The 21,832-nt window shown below is 43.3% G+C and overlaps 3 protein-coding genes across 5 annotated transcripts; 2 read left to right on the top strand and 1 right to left on the bottom strand.

Annotated features, from left to right (window-relative positions):
* The first annotated feature begins 34 nt into the window (after nucleotides 1–34).
* ppil6 (peptidylprolyl isomerase (cyclophilin)-like 6) lies at nucleotides 35–2,833 on the top strand. Its single transcript, XM_030110835.1, has 8 exons — nucleotides 35–114; nucleotides 207–302; nucleotides 1,291–1,479; nucleotides 1,727–1,789; nucleotides 1,929–2,076; nucleotides 2,303–2,362; nucleotides 2,488–2,623; nucleotides 2,722–2,833. The coding sequence occupies exons 1-8, from the start codon at nucleotides 37–39 to the stop codon at nucleotides 2,831–2,833; spliced, it is 882 nt and encodes a 293-aa protein (XP_029966695.1). The 5' UTR covers nucleotides 35–36.
* Nucleotides 2,834–3,377: 544 nt separating this feature from the next.
* cd164 (CD164 molecule, sialomucin) lies at nucleotides 3,378–13,337 on the top strand. 2 transcript variants are annotated; one of them, XM_030110278.1, is made up of 6 exons: nucleotides 3,378–3,628; nucleotides 4,439–4,513; nucleotides 8,660–8,728; nucleotides 9,029–9,133; nucleotides 9,960–10,052; nucleotides 10,224–13,337. In XM_030110278.1, the coding sequence occupies exons 1-6, from the start codon at nucleotides 3,562–3,564 to the stop codon at nucleotides 10,382–10,384; spliced, it is 570 nt and encodes a 189-aa protein (XP_029966138.1). In that variant the 5' UTR covers nucleotides 3,378–3,561; the 3' UTR covers nucleotides 10,385–13,337. The 2 variants fall into 2 exon arrangements, with proteins under 2 accessions (XP_029966138.1, XP_029966139.1); XM_030110279.1 differs by lacking the exon at nucleotides 9,029–9,133.
* A 3,696-nt stretch (nucleotides 13,338–17,033) lies between these two features.
* cep57l1 (centrosomal protein 57, like 1) lies at nucleotides 17,034–21,395 on the bottom strand. 2 transcript variants are annotated; one of them, XM_030110242.1, is made up of 11 exons: nucleotides 21,228–21,395; nucleotides 20,117–20,273; nucleotides 19,843–20,031; nucleotides 19,599–19,723; nucleotides 19,036–19,146; nucleotides 18,872–18,949; nucleotides 18,538–18,621; nucleotides 18,372–18,443; nucleotides 18,008–18,258; nucleotides 17,780–17,924; nucleotides 17,034–17,670 (listed from the first exon to the last, which is right to left on the bottom strand). In XM_030110242.1, the coding sequence occupies exons 1-11, from the start codon at nucleotides 21,246–21,248 to the stop codon at nucleotides 17,464–17,466; spliced, it is 1,440 nt and encodes a 479-aa protein (XP_029966102.1). In that variant the 5' UTR covers nucleotides 21,249–21,395; the 3' UTR covers nucleotides 17,034–17,463. The 2 variants fall into 2 exon arrangements, with proteins under 2 accessions (XP_029966102.1, XP_029966103.1); XM_030110243.1 differs by having other exon boundaries at nucleotides 19,599–19,720.
* Nucleotides 21,396–21,832: the final 437 nt, after the last annotated feature.

The raw sequence follows: 21,832 nt of genomic DNA, 5'->3' as shown, positions 1-21,832 counted from the left end.
CTGCCATGGTTACCATTCATGTTTACAGATTTCATTATGGATCCTAAAATCCAATTAGAAATTGTAGGTCTGATCAAAGAGTCCTGCTTCCACGCCGCTAAATGCATCGCAGAGGTAAACCAACACCTTATTTTTGTCTCCTGCTCAGTTTCATAGTTTATTTTCACTTCCGCATTGAAAGACACCTGTCTGGCTCTTCACTGCAGGGACTGAAGCAGAAGTTTCCTGAGGCCTTTCTGGAGCCCAGAGTTCAGCCGCTTCTTGAATTAGACTGGCACACATACCTGTACAGTAAGAAAATGGTAGGGATGTTTCAAACAACATATTGAGTTAAGAATGTTTGTTGTGTTAATTCTTTCTCTTTATGAAAAGAATGCTTTAACTGTTGACATTAATATTAGCATGGATATGCCCTTTAGATTTTCTATTTAAAATCTGCACTGCAGATACAGTAGTAGGCCTCTCATCAGAGCAAAAGGTGGGTCAGCAAATAAAGCATACAGCAGGTGCCCTCTGCTGTAACACCATGGAAGCTTAGACTAATCCTCAATTGTCCTCCCAAACATCAGAGCCTCACCTTCCTTTGTCACCTAATTCCTTCATATTGAAAGTCAACTTGAGTAAAATTCTCCTGGCAAGTCATCAGAATTTAATACAAGTCAGTGAAGGATAGGAATACATTGTTAGAATAAAAAACTCAACAATATGTATTTTTACTTTTGCGCAACTTATGTAAAAGCAGAAGTCTTCCAAAAATCAGAATGAATAAAAATCAATAGAAAATGTGTCAAGAGTATATGAAAAGCAACTTTTTGAAGCCAAAGACTGACAAATAAAAGCAGTAGAACTATTTAATGATAGAAAAGGGGAAATACATACATACTAAGTAACAGAGCACTGGGCGTGTGTTAACTGTGGTATGATGTTGCCACGTGATTACTGAATCAGGATGTGTATTATCGTCATGATTGCATGACTGTGTAAACAATGGTTACCCAGCATCCAACTTCCCATAATTTATTGTATGGCCAATTTATAGAAATGCATTGGGTTAGTCTTGCAAAGCTTTCTGTTCCTCATTTTTTTCACATTAATGACAGCATCTGAAATGGGTGAAAATAAATCCGTTATCCATAAATAGAGCTGAATGACAGATCTACTGCAGGTTTCTGTGCTCTGCTGTGCTCTACTACACCTACACAAAAAAATACTGTTGCTGTAGTTTGATGTTATGATTATTGTGAAATGTGGAGCTACAACACTTCTATTGTTCCAAATGTGTGATTCAAGGAGCTGCGTGGTGAAGTGTGGCAGTACTCCAGCAGCCTGATGTGCTTTCTGAACGGCCAGCTTCTTGGTAATGAGAAGGATCTCGCCTGCTGGGCCAAGGATAAGTGGAGTTTCACTTTTACTCGGCCGCAAGCGTTCTACAGGGCCCTGGCTGAGGATGGCTACAAAAAACACCTCCAAGAGACTGGGGTAAGTCTTCTTCACTGTCACATTAACATGAAGATACCATTTTTTTTAATTAGATTATGTAATTATAATTTTGTCAGAAAATAACTGGATTTATGGTTAGTAACATCTTGTGATTTTGAAATTTAAAAAAAGATTTCCCAAAGAACACTTTTGTATCAAAAGATAACTGTAAAAATGCTAATTTATCATGCTTGATGCATTTTCAAACAGTAATATCACAAATGAAAGTATTCTGTTTATTTTGTAGCATCGCTTTGTCTTCATGGACATTGAGATAGCCGGAGAAGCAGCGGGGAAGTTAGTGTTTGAGGTGAGGCTTACGTATTAACACCAGGTTTCAAATTCATTCGACAATTTCTCAACAGTCAGTTGTGAGTGACTGCCTTCAAAAGTAATACAGTCGCACGAGTAAACCCTGTGATCAGAGCACGTTGTTTTCACCTCCTCAGCTGTTCACAGATGTGTGTCCAAAGACATCGGAGAACTTCGAGGCCCTGTGCACCGGAGAGCGAGGATTGTCGTCGAGTGGCCTGCCGCTCTGCTATAAGGGTTCCCTGTTTCACCGGATTGTTCCCAATGGCTGGGTGCAAGGTGGAGGTGCTGTATGGCCCAACCAATCGGATCATGACAGTCATAAAAACATCCAGTAATACAGAGTCATCTCATTTTAAAACTTGAGGTTCTTTGAAGTATTTTTTTTTTCATTCTCAGCTTTACATTGGTAATCAATTTGAGGCATAAATTGGTGGTTTTCAAATTGTGGGAGTTTTTAAGATTCTCTCTTTGATTTCATGATGTGTAAAATATGGATCCAATTTATCAGATATCTCACCAGAGAGAAGAGGTGATGGGGGCCAATCAATCTATGGACCCACTTTTGAAGGTACAAGAACAAGCAAGTCACTGGAAATTCACAGTATTGCGATCATATCACTCTATACAGCCATATATACAAGGATATTTACACAGTCTATATTCACTTGAGCCTGTGTTTGTTCCTCATTTTAGATGAGAGTTTTGCTATTTCCCACTCTAAGAGAGGAATTCTGGGAATGGCAAATAAGGGTCCCCATACCAATGGTTCCCAATTCTACATCAGCCTGCAGCCGACACCCTGGATGGACAAGACCTACGTTGCCTTTGGGTGTGCATGATTAACTTCACTGTCTAACTCTTTTCTGTGACATATCACTTCTTATGTGGATACTTTCTGATTCCTAATATCTTCTTTTTCTCTTCTAGTCAAGTGGTTGAGGGTGTTGACGTCCTGAGGAAGTTAGAAGAGGTCCCCACTTGCATTGAAACACCCAAATATGATTGCAAAATCACAGCATGTGGAGTGTTTACCACATAACTTTGTGCACCATTTAATGTACATAATACATAACACACTGTTTTTATTGCAATAAAGTAAACATGAATACAGATTAAACATGTTTTCTTTGTCTTTCTTTGTCTTAATACAATGAATTCTTGTCATTTAATATTATTAAATTGTTCATTTTACAGAAAAATGTGCATAGAAAAGATGAAATAGAAGGAAATTTGATAAATCACTGACTGAGTCAAGAGGTCAAAGACCAGCATCCAAAGACCAAGAAGTGGCCAAGACTGCCCTCAGGGACTACAATAGCATTTACTGGAACTCCGGATTTCCGGAGTGATGACTGGCGTGTAATGTCGAGCATTTTGCCCCAGATTTTGCCCCAGATGATTATTCAGGTGCGCTTCAATCAGGTGTCAGCCAATCAGAAATGAGAACCGTGTGTGTGTGTGTGTGTGTGTGTGTGTGTGTGTGTGTGTGTGTGTGTGTGTGTGTGTGTGTGTGTGTGTGTGTGTGTGTTGACGTGTCCCCCCTCCTCCCAGGAAGAAGCGCCACATGACCTGTGAAGTAGGAAGTGGAGCTAACAGCAGCAGCAGCAGCGAGCCGCCGCCGCAGCCTCTCTCTCACACACACGCACTGAAGACGGTGAAGGGAGCCGAGCGAAACCTCTCGAACTCTCACTTTCTCGACGTTTCTCGGCACACACAGTTCCGTCCTCCCCCTCCGGTACCAGGCTGAGCAGACCGTTGGCCGCAGTCATGGCCGTAAAGGTGTTGTTTTTCGCGGCGTCTCTGGTTCTGATTGGCGCAGTAGCGGTTCTCTCAGGTAAGTTTTTTTTTTCTCCCCCCTCTCTCTCTCTCTCTCTCTCTCTCTCTCTCTCTTTGCTAGCGGCTACAGCTACAAATCTCCGGTACGCGGACTTTTAGCCGTGGTTTGTGGCTCCGCGGGGGGCAGTAGAGGTTCCCTTCCTTACTTTCTAGTTGCTTCTTGCCCTTCTAGCCTCCTTCTTGCTAACTTGTCAGCGATATTTCCACGCTGGCCGGAGAGGAAGGGCTCGAGTTGCCAGGTCCGGCTAACGCGTTTAGCCAGCGAGCGAAGAGACGATGTGACCTGAAATCACATTCACGTTGTGTAACCTGACATATTTTAACGTGATTTATGTGAAGCTACTCCTTCACGAGGACTGGGGTAAACTGAAGTGTCCCGTCCAGCCGATCAGGTATCAGGAACCAGAACAGCTCGTTATGTAAGCGCCTCGTGTGCGAACTGTGCCACATTCATGACTTGGGGATCAAACATTTTGAGGTTCTCTGTAAAGCTTTAAAGGTCGCAGGACCGAGTTTTCATTTTAAATCCACGCCCATGACATGTTCACACGACTTATTTGGGGTGAAGATTTGAGCATGTGGTTTGGACAAACTTGTTCCACCAAGTTAGACATAACAATGAGGCTGGAGTCAAATTACCTGCACCGTGGCTGCTGAGTCAGGGTTGTTAACATTAGAGAACCTTAAAGAGATAGGCGTTGAGATATGTTGTCCCTGTCTAAGTTTGTAATGTCAAAATAACATTGCGAGCCTAATTTATCATCTTATTTTTTATCTCCTGTAACGTATATCTTGATTTTTCTTCCAGATGAATGTAGCTCCCTGTCATGTACAGCATGTGAATCGGGTTCTGGCTGCCAATGGGTGAATTGCACAGGCGATGGTGAGTATTGGTCATAAATACGTGGCGTTTTTATGTGTGACGGCATTGTGCCCACAGCTGATGTGATGGAACGTGTGACTCTGGGTATGGAGGGAATGTATGGCGAGGGCAGCCGACTCAACACATCATGTCATTCCAACGGTCTTGAACCCCGAGCAGCATTATTGCAGTTTTGTAGTGAGGACAGACCACATTCAGGTTGTTCAATCTTCCAGTTTATTGTTTAAACGGTATTGCTCTCAATGATTTCTCTTCAACACTCTCTGTGACTCGGGAGTCTCGTTTTATTTCTGGATGTGGTTTTGCCGCCCCACGTCTGCCCTCTGTAATTTCATTATGTTAATGCAGATGTCGGCGTAAACAGGAGCTCTATAAATATCAGAAATTTCAACTTGTGCAGTGTGGCAGCACAGTTTAGAAATATGCTGCTGCGGTGTGTGCTTGAAAACAAAAATGTAATTTGGGATTCTGCTGGTAGTGGTTTGGACTTTGTGACATTCATAGAGAAGGAGTTCCCGTAACTGCGTTATCCTGAGTTAACTGTGTCACTGTGTCAACATGTTTTTATTATATGTAGATAAGGAGGCGTGTGGCATGTTTTTATGATTATCAGTGTTGGGTAACAAGTTCACAAGCTTTCCAGTGAGAGCTGAGATCACTGTGATACTGTATCTTAATAATTGTTACAATGGATTTGAATAATACTGATTAGACTGTGTGGTGGTGCCAAAAAAGAAAAGATCCTCTTGATTTAGACTGACCATATTCTCCTTGAGGGCGTGTCTGTCAGACTCTTGTCTTGAATGATTGTAACGAAGATGAACAAGAAAGGAAGTGAAGAATCATGTGGCAGGAAATCCTGCAATATCCTCCCGCAGGGAAATGGAAGAAAGGAGAGAGTAACAGAGCAAGTGACAGGAAACTGCTCCGATCGGGCAAATGATTAGCCTGCCATGCCTCATTCTCCTAACTTGAGTTTCTTTTTACCTTTAGGCCCGAATATCGGAAGTTACTTGTGTCACAAGATGGTTGAATAAGTAATTCCCAGCTGAGCTTCTGTGGTATTTAAATTTTAACCAGACAAGCGCAGGTGTTTTCAAAGCTCAAGAGATTGAACCTGTTTGACAACTTCATAAATGAGGTGCTCTGATTCTTCTCTCCAGGGGATTTGATCCCACGTCCTCTTCAAGTTCCAAATTACTTTCTGGTTTTGTTGAGGATGTTTTCCATTCATGACACTGAAAATGAAAGTTTTGTGTAACCAAGTTATTTTACCGGTTTGTACTGGTGTCAATTTTTTTTTTTTCTCCCATCAGGTAAAATCATTCTTTGGTGAAACTTTCTCAGCTTTGCACACAGTCAGGTGTAACACACTCCCTGTTTACCACACAAACACACCCTTAATGAGTGCACAGCAGAAGCTTTCACAACCTCAGGAATCAGGCTCACCTATTTTGAACAAGTGAAAAAACCAGAACGGTCAGCTCCTGCCGCATAACCACAGCGCTTCCAACATTGTCATCCACAGATTTATCTTTGGTTTAGGGACTTTGTGTAAACATGTATTTGGCGTCAGAAGCACATTTCCTAACCACCTGGTGTTTTTAAGTGCCTCAAGACTTTACAGGTGTCCAAACTGTAGCGTGGAAAACAAAGCTCAACCACATCTTGTAACTCTGAGGCCATTTTCTGCGTGAGCTGGAGGCCCGGGAGGCTTTCACCGACACTTCCTGCTCGAGCTTAGATGTGCTGCGTGGTGATAATAATGTCACCGTCTTGGAAACGAGTGAGAGCAAGTCCCACCTTTCACAGCTGCCTGTGAGATAACTTCCCCCTGGCTTGTTAGATTGAGAGAGAGAAAAAAAAAAACTTTTTTTCACATGGCTTAACGTACATATAGACCGCACTGTCAGGTCACACAAAAGGTGTGGAAAATGAAGCTGGTGATACTTTCAAAATGTGACTGAATTCACACTTACAAAGGGAGTGTGACATTCAGGTTCCAGATCGAAGAGAAAAATCTTTTTTTTTTCTTTTGGTTGCTTTTGAAAGAGGACAGAGATATTAGGCAATTGCTAAGACATCTGAATGACCGTAACTGGTCAACAAAATCATTATAGCTGTCGTGAAAGTATGGATGGCAGTAAAACGAGGTTCACAACCTGCTACAGGAACCATAAAGTACGGCCCAGTGTCCAGTGGAAAATGTAACGCTGTCATTTCTGACCTTGTTAAGCGAAGGCTTCGACAGTCGCTGCCCTCTTTCTGCGTTTCAGCTGCTTTATCTGTAATTTATGGGCCGCCACCATCTGGTGGGAGTCATTAGGCCGGGCTGCAGCGAAGGTGCAGGAGGGTGTTTTGCAGCCCTGCGGCTGGAAGGTGCAGCTTTATGACGTCTCCAGATACATAGAAACAAATTCAGAAGCATTTCTGATGAGAGAAAGGGTCGAAGGTCGTTCCCTCTCATTGAGTTTCACTTATTTTTCAAAAGCTGAATAGAAAATGTTCAGTGAGATGTGTGGATGTTATCATCTTTGGTTACACACAATCAGGTGTCTGTTTCTGTAAGATTTTTTTTCTAAACTTTGTCAGTTCACAATTCTTTGGTTCAGTAAAAAAAAAAAAACGGATTTAAACGATCACATGACATGAAAGAAGAACATGAACCAGCTATTTTGATACTTTTACAGCTGAAGCAGTGCAGATACAGTTTGTTTCTTGAAGGCGGTCAGGAAGGAAAGTCCTCACTGGTTCAAATGGTGCCAGATGGAACTTTAACTTGAGCAACGGCAGCAAAATCTCCAATGTCTGAGCGTGAGATATCGATAATCCTAACTAAGGTACACTGTGAAACACTGCTGAAGACGTACTTGGTAATAAATGGAGATGTGGAAATGTCCCTTGCTCAGCTTGTCTGTCTATAAAACTTGCTGGAAAAAGTAGATAATTCAGAAGATGTGCCGCTGTTTGTGTCTCACTTTTTGTTGGAGGTATTTAGGTCAGCCGAGGCTTCATGTCGGCCAAAGTTCCCTGCTGTCATAGTTAATAAGTAATCAATTATTCACTGAAGGAAATAAACAGCGACACGATTGGAAAAGGTAAGAATTTAAAATGTCAAAACCAGGATGGACTGCAACTTGGTACATGAGGTTACCACAGATCATTATTGTTAAACCCAGTTTATTTATATTCAATATAATAAATGCAATTTTCTTAATTTCATGCTACTTGAGCCTTTTGCTGTGCTGCACCTCTGAAGCAAATAGTGTACTTTTTTTTTTTTTTAGCAGTTATGACTTTCCATACAAAACAAATGACCAGTTTAGAAAATCTAACACATTGTGACGGATCGAAGTCGTCTGAAGCAGCTCAGCCTGAAGGAGCTGAAACACAAATGCTTTTTCCAACTTCATGCATTATGCACGAGTCTTTAATGTAAGATACGGTGATGCACTCCCGATAGAGGCGTATCTGCTGTATAAAGACCATCTGCAAACATTTGAGCTCGGTTTTCTCAGTTATATTGTGAAGTAATGGTTCTCTTGTGTTTGGATTTCCCAAGTTGATGTTTTTTTGAGAGTAAAAGACTTCTTTTTTTTTTCCAGTGTTTCATAGCTGCAGAACAATCTGAGATCCTATTGATTGATTCTTGATTCCAATATAATTCTCGCTTTTCTCTGTAGCCGTTTGAGTTGGGATAATAAATGGTCACATACAGGTTTTCTCACTCGGGTTGGTTTGTAGGATATGATGGGGTCTTCAGGATGCGGGGCTGTGCAGACCACTGCTCTGGCCTTCCTGTAGCAGATAAGGAAAGAGGCTCCGCTTTGTAGCTTGCAGCTTAATTTTTATTCCTATTACGTCGTCCCTGACAGGATTTTGCAGTCATACTTGTTATAACAAAAACGCCGACACCATTCGTGATGTCTGGAATATTCCATAACTACCAGGAAGAAGAGAAACAAGAGAAAGTTAGACATTGTTACACGTTTTGATCGTCATACAGCCATAAAATTACAATAGCTCCAGTCAATAAAGTCAAGAGTTAATTTAAAACCTGCTACTTTTTACTTAAATCTAAGACGGCCCGTTTCAAATATATTTTGAACCTAATCAGAGCAAACCCTCAATGCTTTTGTCTTCCAGCGACCCCGTTCTGTCGCAATATGACCCTTGGAGGAACGAATGAAACCTGCGACAACGCCACCTGCTCAGGTAAGTTCCCCGGCCCGTCGGAGCAGAAATGATCATTTCATATGAACGTGTTGAGAATCAGCTGTTGGATGATCTGTGGATTCTGCCTGACTAGCCCCTTACTAATTGTTAGTGTGAATGCTTTGGGTCTTTCTTTCATCCCCGTGTGTGTGTTGGTGTCTAAAATGATGTGACCCTAATCTAACATGCAGACGTTAATGACGGACGTCGGTGTGATTTCTGGGCTAAATTGTGTTGTTTGGGTGCTTTTCTCCCGCTTTTCCCCTGTCCTGGTGTTGGTTCCCCGTCCGGTTGATCCAGTCACACCTCCAACCGCTTCCGCTCCGGTTACCGCCTCCTCTCCCACTCTTGCCCCCAATACCTCTGCTGTGACCACTGCTGCCTCTAACAGCAGCAGCACCACAGGTAACCGTCTTCTAACAGACCCCAGCTCCTTCCTGATGTACTCTGTCTGGGATTATTATTTTTTCTTCTTAAATTCATATTAAATTCTAGAGAGTTAGGCCGTAATCCCTCAAGTTTAGACTGTAATGAGCTCACAAGAATTAGTCTCTCTCATTCTGCACTAAATATAGCCTGAAAGCAAACAATGCCACACAGTTTCTAACTTTTTTTTTTTTTTTGTAACTCCTCCTTTGAGTCGGCCTCTTTGCTGCTTGTCCACTCCCTTAAGAGTTTGTATTGTATTGACGCATATCGGGACAAGACGGAAAATTCCTCTGAATAGAGCGCCAGTAAAGCACACTGTGAGCTGTGTTGGCACGGGTAACGCAACAGCATAGGAGTTGCAGCGACTCGGCGTTGGTCAAAACGTCAGGTTTGAGTCACACTCGACAAAACTGGCCTCGCGCGTATGCGTTGCCGTCATCTTGTGGTCCTCGCTTGAGACAAACACGAAATTAAGATTTGTCACTTTGAGGCTTGACCCACTTCCACTGTTTTGCTGAAAATGGGCAGCAGTATTTTCATTTTTCACCAGCTGAATCGCATTAGATGACCAGTAGAATTTGAAAAAGATAAGCTGCTGAGGTGCTGCATGAATGTAATACACGAAAACATGCCAAGGCAGTTCTAAATAATGTGAATTAAGCATGAACTTTAGATATTTTTTTTTTTCTTGTTTGAAATCAAGGTGCAGCATTTCTGACCTTATTCTAACATGAAGAACATTATAAGTTCAGCTGCATTATGAATCGGTTACCACAGAAATGACAGGGTTGTTCTGTTTTAGGCAATCCGACGGTCACTCCCACCGTTTCACCCAGTCCCACTATTAATGCCACCACCACCAGCTCCAACACCACCGTAGCTAACGCCACTACAGGTACGTCTGATGGTTCGTCTTTGGTCGTCTGTCTGTTAAAGGGACATTTTATTCTGTTTTAGACTGTTAAATCAGTGCTTCAATTAAAGTGACAGTTTTTCTTTAGTATCTTTATTATGTCGTCTTCTTACTCGTTTCTGATTCGCCCTCGCCTTCCTGTCTGCATCACAGCCAGCACACCGCTCACCACGGTGGCGCCCCCCCATAAGAACTCCACCTTTGACGCCGCCAGCTTCATCGGGGGAATCGTGCTGGTCCTGGGTCTGCAGGCCGTCATCTTCTTCCTCTACAAATTCTGCAAGTCCAAGGACCGCAATTACCACACTCTCTGAAGCGGCTGCACTTTAGGATCCACATCATTCGACGAACCCCAAACCCCCCCCTTGCTAAGTAGACCCTCCCAGAGAAAACTCCCAGTCTGCACTCGTTCATCAGGGTGGACTCGAACAGTGTTTCCAAGCAGGTTTTTCCCTTTATTTTTATCCTCTTTGAAATCTTTGATTCCATTTGTGGTTAATGGCGGCCTTCTACTCTGTTTTGAGGTTGCACATGCACGCCATATGCATGGAAGCTTCCGCCGCGCTGATCGGTGCGGCCAAGCAGATCCGTGCTGACGGCTCATTTGGGCACGGATTACGTCATGCCAGCTTCTCCCACCCCTATCACCGCGTTAGTCATCCTGCAAAAGACCACCTTCAGATGAACTGAGGGGGCTCGTGTTATTTCCAGTCCTTCTCATCCGCCAGTTCAGAAATTAGTCACGTATAAAGAGGAGCTTTCCTGTTGACGCTCAGTCGCGCAGCATCCCGTTTGGAGACGCTCTTCGAGTTCACAGCTATTCATAAACGTGGTGATTCGGTTTTGTTTTCAGCCTAATCTGTGAGTTTTCTCTCCTCCGCGTGGCTCCGGTATGCATAAGGGTGTTAGAGGTGACCCGACAGGAGGCGAGGTTTACTCACAGGGGAGTCAAAGCAACACCCGATCATCTGACGATGGCCGTCTCTCCTGATGCTCACGAGTGCCGAGAGTTTTCTGCTGTCAGAATAATCCCCCGAGAAAACATTTCACCCACTAAAAGATGCATGAAAGGAAATCAACCATCAACTGCCAGTGAGCGGCTCAATGCAATAAATTATGTATGGGGTCATTTTGCTGCCATTAATCTCCCAACTGTTATTTCTGATCTCCGCTGACGTCAAACCCAGCTGGCCTCTCCTCTTTTATGGAGGAGTCAAAAAGAATGATTGTAGGAACCTTTTTCAAATATTCTAATGTATAATGTAGAGACTAAGATTGGAAGGGGGGGGTGGGTGGGGGGGGGTTATGGTATGGTATGCACCTTTCTGTATGTGTGGACAGTTAGAGCGGTGAAGTGCCTTTAATGTCCAGTATGGTGTGAAGAGAGAGAAGTCTGTTCTCCCGGTTGAGGCCCGTGTTCTGTCATTAGTTTATATTTGTAGGAGAGAGATGTTATCGCGGCGCAGATATCGGTGAGGAGCCTTTTTATTCCCAGCTGGACTGAAGAGCCTTTTGTTGTCGAATCCAGTCGATAGTCGTCACTCGAGGGCCTCGATCGGTCAAGACGTTCTTTCAAAGGTACAGAAGCGGGGCGCGGCAGCCTGTCGGGCAATATAATGCAAGAAGATACACAGAATTTTTTTTTTATCAAGGGTAAAGTTTGTGAGATAGTGTTTGAAGTCGGCAAGTATGAAGCTGCTGCTTTTCACAGTAATTTCAGCTGGCACTGGTGAAGACTCAGCCCAGTCAAAGGTCGATGGTGAAATGTTTGATTTTCATGACTTTACAACTCTGTTGCCAACATGTTTCATCATATTCCAACTTCAAATGTGTGTTTAGCCTTCTTTTATTTCTCCTTCAGTTTTTTTGTCCTTTTTGTTCTTCTTGACTTTATTCTTAAAATGTGTTCTGCAGGTTTTTTTTTGTTTTTTCTGTTGTGTGACCTTAATTCACTGTCGGCAGTGAAAGCCATGTGAAGGTACCCTCTGTTCTGTAGCATCAGACAGCACCTTTAGATTTCCTCCCACCTCTCTGTGAATGCTTGCTTGTAAAGCGCGTTAAATCTAAAAACAACGAATTGAGCTGGGTGGAAATTTCCAACTTTAGTGTGATGAAGCTAAGAGGGTACCTTTTTTGTTTTTTGATGATTAAGAGGTGAATAAATTAGGCTTGATTTAAAACCTGAAGTATCTGAGAGAGTGAGTTTGGGTAGAAAATGTTGAACTTTTCCATGTAAACGAGCAGGTTGTGAATGAAGGTTCAGCTGGCTGCGCTAAAGCTCATGTCCTGTAAATAGCTAGCTGCTAAATGTGATTTTTGTGTTTGTTTTTTGTTTTGTTTTTTTTTTTTGTTTTGTTTTCCTCCCATCTGTACATAGCCATGTCCGTTTTTTTTGTTGGTCTCGGTTACTAACTTCAGAAAGGCTAAATGAAGAAGCGTGATCAGACCGTTTTGCTTGTTTCGCGGCCGCTGTCGTGGATGGCTTCATTTTAAATGCCTTCTTCTCTTTCATTAGTGCATGCTGGATGCTCGGAGTTGTGATTCCTCGCCCGTCTTTCCCCCATCGCGTTTGCTCGTAGGGATCTAGAGACACTTGAATAAACCACTCGATCATTTGTGATTAGCCCATATGCTAGCTGAAAGAATGCCTTCAGACAGTGTGCATTACGCCAAAATCCTCCGTTTTGGCACGGAAATTGAGCATTGCACTGACGAGCTCTGCTTTGTGACTTTTGCGTTTGTAAATATTTTCATGGCTCCGCCTAAAGATTATAATAAAATCTGATGCTTGTTTAAATTCTCAGTCTTGAATATAGCTAGATATCGGAGGAATTAATCACCTTGTTTTCTTATGACCACAAACAATAAGGAATTGTGTGGAAATCTCTTCTTTTTTTTTTTGTTGTTGCTTGCTTAATTTTGGGGAAAACACCTCTGCTGCTCACCATTAACACGCCTTTTAACCGACGGTCACCTGGTGGCATTAGGCTACAGCCCAAAGACACAGCGTGGCGGGTAGGCTGCAGGAGTCTCGCCTTAGCCTCAGCCGTGCGTTCTCTCCCTGCATGTGAACTAGTCCCCCCCCCTGCCCTCCACCCAAACCAAGAGAAATGCCTCCAGTTTCATGCCATGGCTGTTTGTGTGGCCCGCCGCTGCATCACCGCCAGGATCCACTCTCGACACGGTGGCCGCATTCCTTAAAAAAAAAAAAAACAGTCACATGTTGATGTCCGGCACCCAGTGTCCTTTGTGTCGCGACTCCTCTTCCAAGTTAGTCACTCAGTTTCTGCACCTATTAAGGAAAAGTGCCTTATTCAGTTAAACAAAAAAACCACGTAGAGTTGTATTATAGAGCGATTGCAGCATGTTTTTAAATATCTAACTCAGCACTTTCAGGCCCCTGTGACGTGGTTTACTGTGTAGTGTTCAGCTTAAATGTCTGTTTTGTCACACCCAGCCTTAACTTCATCAAACACACCGAGCTCCAAGCTGTTCAGGCAACTCTGAGGTGTTACTGTTTGTTTTGCACGTCGAGGCGGAGACTCGGTGGCGTACAACTGCTGCCTGGATGGCATGAATGGGAGGGATTTCCGAAAAGACGCAGCCTGAACAGCTTCTCGCCAGCTCGCTGTCATAACACAACTCGTCAGCCATGTCGTAACTACAGATTGCAACATTTCCTTCATAGTGCGAGCCATCATCACATTAGCGGGAATTCAGCTTGGTCTTTGGGTGATTCCTCATCTGTCCGGCCAGGTTTGAAAATGACTGGCCTGCAGTGGGTGTATCCCAGATCTGATTGACGTTTTCAGCACCCTGCCAGGCCGCTTCTATTGGGGAAAATACCTTGAAATTGACAGTTCATAAGTAGAAAATGAGGAAATTTGATTCTGAAATATTGAAATAATGTAATTCCGGCTAAGATGAAGATCTAAGTGTGCCCATAAATGCCGGATAAACTTGTATGTTTCATTTCACGCCATCCTAAAAGTCATATTCCCATCCCGAAGAGCTCTATTTTTTAGTGTTTATTCAACGTTCAGAGTGATCAGTTTCCTGCGCTGTGTCTTTATTAGGTGCACAACATATTTGATCAGCAACTTAAGAGGCTGTATGTTCTGTGTGGCCTCTGGCTTTTCTCACTGTCTCGCTCTCTTTATCTCTCTCACACACACACACACACACACACACACACACACACAGCCATATGTAGAGACCTGCAGGTGCCACAATGCCTCCTGTAATGTTTTCTGCCCCCGCCCCCATCAAGCTTTTTCATTTTGCCCTATTTTCTTTCTTTTTGAAGTGTTGTCTTGAGTTTCACAATGTTAGACCAATAAAGTTTGAATATTGTTAAACAAGTGGTTCTTGTCAATTTTTTTTGAGATCAGTGTCGAGGTAAATCTGGACAGTACGAGTAGTTTCGCGCGTTTGTTGCCAACTTCGAAGCTGGGTTTCACAGAAGGTGAATATTTAAAGTGGGTTCATATCGAGCTTCAGCAGATCTTAATCTAAAGTGAGGCTTAAAATGAAGCTGAGGTTTTTGTGTTTTGAACTCTGATCAGTCGCTAAATCCAGGTCTTTGACTGGGTTCATGTGTACCGTTCTTTTATTTAATCAAATGGGGGGGGGGAAGGTTACCAAACATGGTCAGTGGCCTGTTAACAGCGGTGATTCAACATTTTAGAGATGTTCGGATTATGTTTTCAGGTGCAGTTTGAGCTTTTTTTTTTCTGGACCAAGATGTAGGAAAATCGGATAGAACATGCAAACTCCACACAGAAATCCCAGGTCTAAAATCTAAACAGCACATAGAAATGATACAGAAACTGACAGTGCTTCTTAACTCATGTCGAACTATCAAGCAGTCACCATAACAAGAAAACAACATAGAAGCCATCAGTGTAGAGAACGGTTAGTTTCTCTCTCCTGACTGCCGCGTTCCAAACGGGACGCTTGGTTCCTGAGGCCGTGGGGAGATTTCTGCTTGTGTAGCAAAAATCTGATCATACCAACGGAAACGCCGCCGAGCCTGTGCTCTGTGGAGACTCCAGCTCCAGTTCTCTACTTCCACCAAGTGCGAGGGAGTGCGGTGTGTGATTTTAGTGCTGAGCACGGTGTTATTCTTTCGGAGTTTCCCAGAACTGAGAAGAGGATGTTTTGTTCATTTTTTTCACACGAGTACACTGGAAGTCATCTGCAGTTCAATGTTTCAGATTGTATATTAATTGCAGGTGGGCAGTTTTGGGATATTTGATTTATTTGGCAACATGGTCGTCCTCATGCATGTCCGTATTTAGAAGAAAGACCTTGGAAAAGCTACTTTCTACTCTCTCACGTTGAGGACGTGTGTTAGGAAAGAAAAGTAAACTTTTAACTTGATGTTCACAATTTTGAGTCCTCAGCCTCTGAGCAAGGCCGTTTCGCCCCAACTGTTCTGGTTTTACTCAAATTTGTGCCAAAACAAACATGCAGATCATGTGGTCTGTGTGGCAACCCTGGAAGGGAACAGCTGAAACACACCTATCTACATTTAGGAGCCTTCCCATCTGCATCTTGAGCAAACAAAGCTCCCACTGACCATTCACTTTAAATGTGACTATTTTAATGAATTTGATGTAAATCTAAAATTATTTTTAATATATAAGCATTCAAATAAGGGATCACTTTTAAAAAAAAATACAATTAAAAACAGAAGATGAAGAAATAATTGCACAGAAACACCCAGATCATTGTTAAAAAGATGAAGGTTCCCGGTCGGCCACTCCCGCTTCTGTTTCTCCTCCAATTCATTGAGTTTATTCCTGAGAGGGACCGTCTTCACAAACAATAGTGGCAGCAGTGAGTAATGCTGTACAGCAGTGCTGTACAGATTTGAAAAAGCGTCAGCTGGGAGGTGGAAGTGGAGCAGAGGCCAGCAGACAGCGCTTCTGTTGTTTGTCTATTGTACACTGTGGAAGCTTGTAGTCAAATGCTGCAGCTTTTCTCGTTTGAACGCTGCGTGTCAAACATTTCTTAACCCGATGACGAACTTGAAGTCGTCCAGAGACAATCCTCTCACACACCCGCAGCAGAATGCCTGACACACACACCTCCCTCTCAGGAGGACACGCGGCTGCTGCTCAGACAAAAAGCAGGGTGTAGTCACACGCTATCAAAGTTGCACGGTCAGGAGAGTGGCAGGGCCGGAGACGCAGAGAGATCTCGACTTAACCTGATTGTTGTGTCCAGTCATGCTGGGTAATCTAATAGGGGCGCAGAGGAAAACAATGCATCAGGCTTCATCTTGCTCAGAAACACCAAGCCGTTCATTTCACCACGCAGTGAACCCTGGAAACCTGCACCGAGCTGCAATAACACTCATCCCTGCTCTTTTCTAGTATTCTTTTAAATTCCGAAGTGTATTATAGCAGCAGTCTGAAGTGTTTATATGTGGTGGAAATTAACGGTGGCTCACCAATCCTGCTTGTGTGTCATTATCCTCTGACACCATGAACATGTGGATCATGTCCTGACAGCATGGAGATAAATGCAGGAATGTCATGAGGCTGATTCACATGGCTGTGTTTCTGGATAAATCGAATACACACAGCAGCGAGTGTGTCCCGTCATCTGACCGAAAGATGCAGGTTCGCTGAGAAGTGTTTTGTGTGAAGCGCAGGTCCTCCCACGCGCCCTGGGTGAGGAGTCCTCATTGTTTGACCTTTGCTTGAGGGCCACATTTACTCAGCTGTCTGAGCAGCTGCTGCTGGAGCGCTCGCACAGCGTTTGCTCCTCTATCACCAACTGTTTCAGAAAGTGAAGAGACGGATGCTGCAAGGAATCAGCACCGAGTTATTTTTCCACTAATACATGCGATTATGTTTCTCCAATCTGTTCCTGTTGTGCTGATATAGGTTGAGTGCTGCCATCTAGTGGTGGCTCTCAAGAAGTTGCAAAAAAAGCTGAGATGTGGCAATTATAAAATCATAACATGCATACAGGACTTTAATAAAACCAGAAAGATAATAACCTGTACTCTAGACAACACAATAAAATGTTGAATAAAAAAAATGCACTCGTGTCTGGCAGGACGGGAGACAGTAGGACAAACTATACGGTATGCTGAGTCCAGCTCTGGATGTCGAAGTGCTAAACATGAACATAAAGAACACCTACATGAAGAAAAAATAGGCTTTATTAAAAATGTAAATTTACTCACATAATTTATTCTGGCTTGTCCGCTCAGTGAAGGCTACCATGTGTGCAAAACCTCAAGCAAGCAAGTATGTTTGAAGGCTTTAAAATAAAAATCGCTACTTTTTCAAGCATTTCTTTCCTATTCTAAACAAAAACAGAGAGATGGTGAGAACAAACATCAGAATGTGTCCTCGCAGGGGTCTGTCACAGGACCTCATGTTTCCCAGCAGAGGTCATCTTGTTTTAGGCTGCTTTGGAGCTTCTGGGTTTCTCTAAGAAGCTGCCGGTTGGCCTGAAGTGTCGTGCCGTTCTTTGGTCTGTGCTTGGCCGTGACAGGAGAAGGAGCGGGCGGCTTGACGCCGCCCGGCTTTTTGGCGTAATGTTCTTCGGCCCCCCGCTGACTCTGGGTCAGTTTGTGTATCTGTGGCCAAGCAGAGGAGTGAAGACATCGGGATCAGCTCACACTGCAGCAAAACATGATGGAATTCATGAAGCTGTGAACCTGAACGCCTCCACAGTCAGGGTCATACCTGCTGCTGGTGTTTGCGGAGCTTGGTGATCTGCGCCCCTTTCTCCTCCATCCGGGTGACCAGCCTCTCCAGCTCCCCCTCGAGGTCCCGCCTCTTATCCCGACGTTCTGTTGCGTCTATCTGACGCACCAACTCCTGATGCTCACTGACAAACAAACCAAAAAAAGTAGATAAGTAGATTAAATTGTGTTTTTCGAAATTTGTTGCAGAATAATTGAACCCACTCACAAGCTCATCTGTCCGAGTTCGTCTTGCAGAGCCAGGAGCAGGTCGGAGAGCGAGCCCAGCGGCTGATCTGCAGGCGGGCTCTCCGGCCTCCGGGCGGCGCTGGCCGACGAGGGGAAGTTCTTCTGGAGGCTCTTCTTCGCTCCCGACCTGTGCAGCGAACTCACTCGCTCACACAGCTGGGGCTGGTGGTGTTTCATCATGTGGAGGATGCTTTGCACGTTGGCATGAACCGAGTGGCTCGGGCTGGTGGACTGCAACAGCAAAGACAAATGAAAAGAAAAAAAAAATCAGTCAATGAGCAGGATTTTTAAAATGATAAAACAGTTAATAACATGTTTCTTTAAAGACATGAGAGGTGACTCACTGTTCCCGCAACAAAAGGAAATCTGACTTGCTTCGGGCTGCCAGTCACCGGCTCATCGTGTTTAGAGGTTTTCTGCAGAAGAAGAGAGCTTCTGTGACTCCTCAGTCCAGACAATGCTACATGTGTTATCAGCAACATTTAATTAACTTCGAGAATATGGAAATACTTTTGTCTTTTTCGTCCTCTTTGGTTTTGTTTCCTCAGTGGTTTGAGCGGACAGTCGGAGGCTGACGTCAAACTCCCTCTGCAGCTGCAGGCGAGGAAAAAAAAACCAGCTGGCTTTAAACCACAAGTAAACCATTCTTCCTCCGATCCTGCTAACAAATGTTTCAGAGCATCTCTGTGGAGTATTGAAGTACCTGCTACAGAACAACATTGTGTAAATACAAGAAAACCACTAAATATTTGGCAAGTTTGATATCCATTAACAGAGGGGAAAAAAGGCTTATAGTTTGAATGCTGCCCTCTTTCTGTAAAACAATGAACTGTCTGTGACCAACCTCCTCTGCCTTCTCTTGAACAAGTTTCCGCTCATGCTCTTCTTTCAGGAGTTTCTGTTCCAGAATGGCAAGCTTCATCTGAAAGTTAACCACAACCTCACACTGACACAACACACACCGCCAAGGATGCTGACACTCACATGTATTGGAAAACTTTCAGCTACCTCTGCCACAGTTTGGGTTTTTTTCAGTTTGAGACACTCGGACTCGAGTTTCTCCAGCTTCTCCCGCTGAGTCTGGCTGCAGGAGCTGCTCGTCTGCTGCTGCAGTGATGCCTTGTGAAGAGGAAAAGGGAAATGGAGATTAGTCTCTAATTTTAACAGTTAAGGCTGGTCCAGGACACACTGGACCAGTTTCTGGGGAGGCTGCCAGAGGTTTAGACTGCTGGGAGATGGTAAATGAGCTTCTTTCTTTTCTCACTCTCCATTCAGTGATGTTTCACTGTTATATGTCACTATTCTGTTTTTTTTTTACACTACAAAAGTGTGATGTGAGTGCTACGTTGTTACTGTTATGTAAATGAAATACTGTTTTTATGACATCTGTTCATGAACTTCAGGGATGGGTGGCTTTGATCACAGTGAGAACCAAAAACATTTCATCTTCTGAAATTTCAGTGTAAAGAAACTAAGGTTTCTATTCTTGAATGAGGATAAAAATCAACTTAAAAACTCAAATCTAGTTCAAATGAGCTTTTTTTTTTGGCCTAAATGTTTAGTAGTTTTACCTGATCTTGCTTTAGAGAATTCCTCTCCTTCTTGGCATTTTCTACCATTCTCCTCATGTAGACCAGCTGCTTCTCGAGGACCTGGCAGCGAGCCTCTGCCGACCGCATTTTGGAGTCAAGTTCTGCTATCGAAAAGGTAAGCACAACCATGAGCTCAACACTTGGATTCTCAGAATGTTTGAAAACATATTTCAAGAGTCTGATGAAGCACAAACGTCCTACATTTCCACTTCCTGTGACCTACTCTTCCTGGTAGAGCTATCAGTCTCATTTCGGCTGGCTGCTGCTGTTGTTGTTGTTTCAGCAGGTTCTGTGACCTGCTGATGCTTTTGTGCATCAAGGCAAAACTGCCTGTAATTCTTCTCCGCTTGTTTCCGTTCCACCTCCAGCTTCTTGATTTTCTCCTGGAGGGTCTTCAGAGCAGCAACCACAGCTGAAGACGATAATGTAATAATTAGATTGAGTGTGATCATATCGGTTTATGAGACACCAAGCTCAACATAAGACCTGTGCTGCACCTTTGCTGTCAATACTGGGACTGGGGCTGGACATGTGGGGGTCCGAGGTGACAGCTGGGTGTGTAGGGAACTCCAGATGCCGTGCCACTGACAGTATCTTATCTGGAGGCTGGTAGTAGCTCCCAATACAACTGTTCTTGGAGGGTGAGTCTAAAACCTACAAATGACAAGAAGAGCACGTTTAGACACAGGCTGCAGCAACTATAGACTTATATTGAATATAAAGTGTCCCAAAGACCAATATGAGATATGTAACCATATATGATGCAGATCCCTGATGCTGGAAAAAAAAAAAAGCTTTAGTTTTAGCCATATCTGAACTCTTCCTACATATTTTCCTGCAGTTAATAGACATGCCAGGAGTTGTTTTATGTGAAGGACACATTCATATTCAGGACTAGACTGCATTCAACAGGTGGTACACAGGTTTAGTCTGACATTTATTCTATTGGAAAACTGACATTTTCTTATTAACTTTTCCCCTAAAAAAAATAGATGTATTTTGGATTTATATGTTTTAGGACAAGGGCCTAGTTTATCATACTTCTGTTTTCACACCAATAGTCAATATTTCACAAATGTGTTTTTAACAATATCTAACATCCCTGGGATGATCGTTTTCACATTTTAGCTGTCTAGGTTTACACGTTTGCAGTTGAGTTAATTGTCTGAAACTGAAACACTGTGATCAGTAGCTGTGGTACATGTCCACATAAAGTGTTTATAAATGTATAAACCGGAGCCCTCCCCAGGATGACACGCCCAGACCTATTAAGTATTTTAAAAGTATATTTCATAGTTGCTTCACATCAGAATCTTGTATTTTCAGGTATTAACAGATTGTTTTCATCATTTCAGGTCTGAAACTGAACTTATTGCCAGCTCTGCGTGAGAGCGACGTCAAATGGCCACGAAAACAATCCGAAAAGACAACCTACCATGTTTTAGCAAAAATAGTGATTAAAATTAAATGAGTAAAATTAACGGTTATATTTAATTGTGAAAAATCTGACCCAAAAAGGAAAGGATAACGTGGTGATGGACGTCAACAGGCGAAAGCAAAGAAGCTAACGCGCGCACAGTCAGCTAACGGACATTGATATATTGTTACCTGATCGTAGTTTGTCTCCATACTGCGATAAAGAGGACGAAACAGCTTCAGTACCAGTCATATGTGTGCAGCGAACACTCCCAGGCTGGTGACTGGCGTCGTGAAATGCAATATTTTCTGTTTTAAACCGAGCTGTCACTAGCAAGCGTCGGGTCCGTAGTTTTAAATTTTCCCTCCTCTCTGCCGCTCTGTACACATTGGTTCCGCCTGCGCAGTGCGCGCTGTTACCGCCCCCTCCCCCACCCCCTTCATAACAGGGCAAATAGAGAGACACAGTCACAAACACACATTCAGTCCTCGATTCAAGTTAAAAATAAGACATGACGAGACAAAATAGGCTTTAATTTATCCCACAGTGAAGAAATTCACAGTATTTGCCAAATCAAATTTAAAATTTTGCCTGTTTCGGGGGGGGGGGGGGGGGGGCTCATCAGTCAGAGGCCCTTGGAATTATACAAACCTTTACCCCTCCATGGGTACCATGATGGCAACCTAGTCCTACCTTTGTCACAGTGTAGAAACATAAAATAAAACTGAAAAAAAAGAATCAATCTCAAGAGAAGGATAAAAAAAAACAATGCGGGGATGTGCAAATTTTATACATT

This window comes from Salarias fasciatus, chromosome 15 (assembly GCF_902148845.1).
Source record: "Salarias fasciatus chromosome 15, fSalaFa1.1, whole genome shotgun sequence".
Classification (NCBI taxonomy): Eukaryota; Metazoa; Chordata; class Actinopteri; order Blenniiformes; family Blenniidae; genus Salarias; species Salarias fasciatus.
This window is presented reverse-complemented; position numbering and strand designations above follow the sequence as displayed.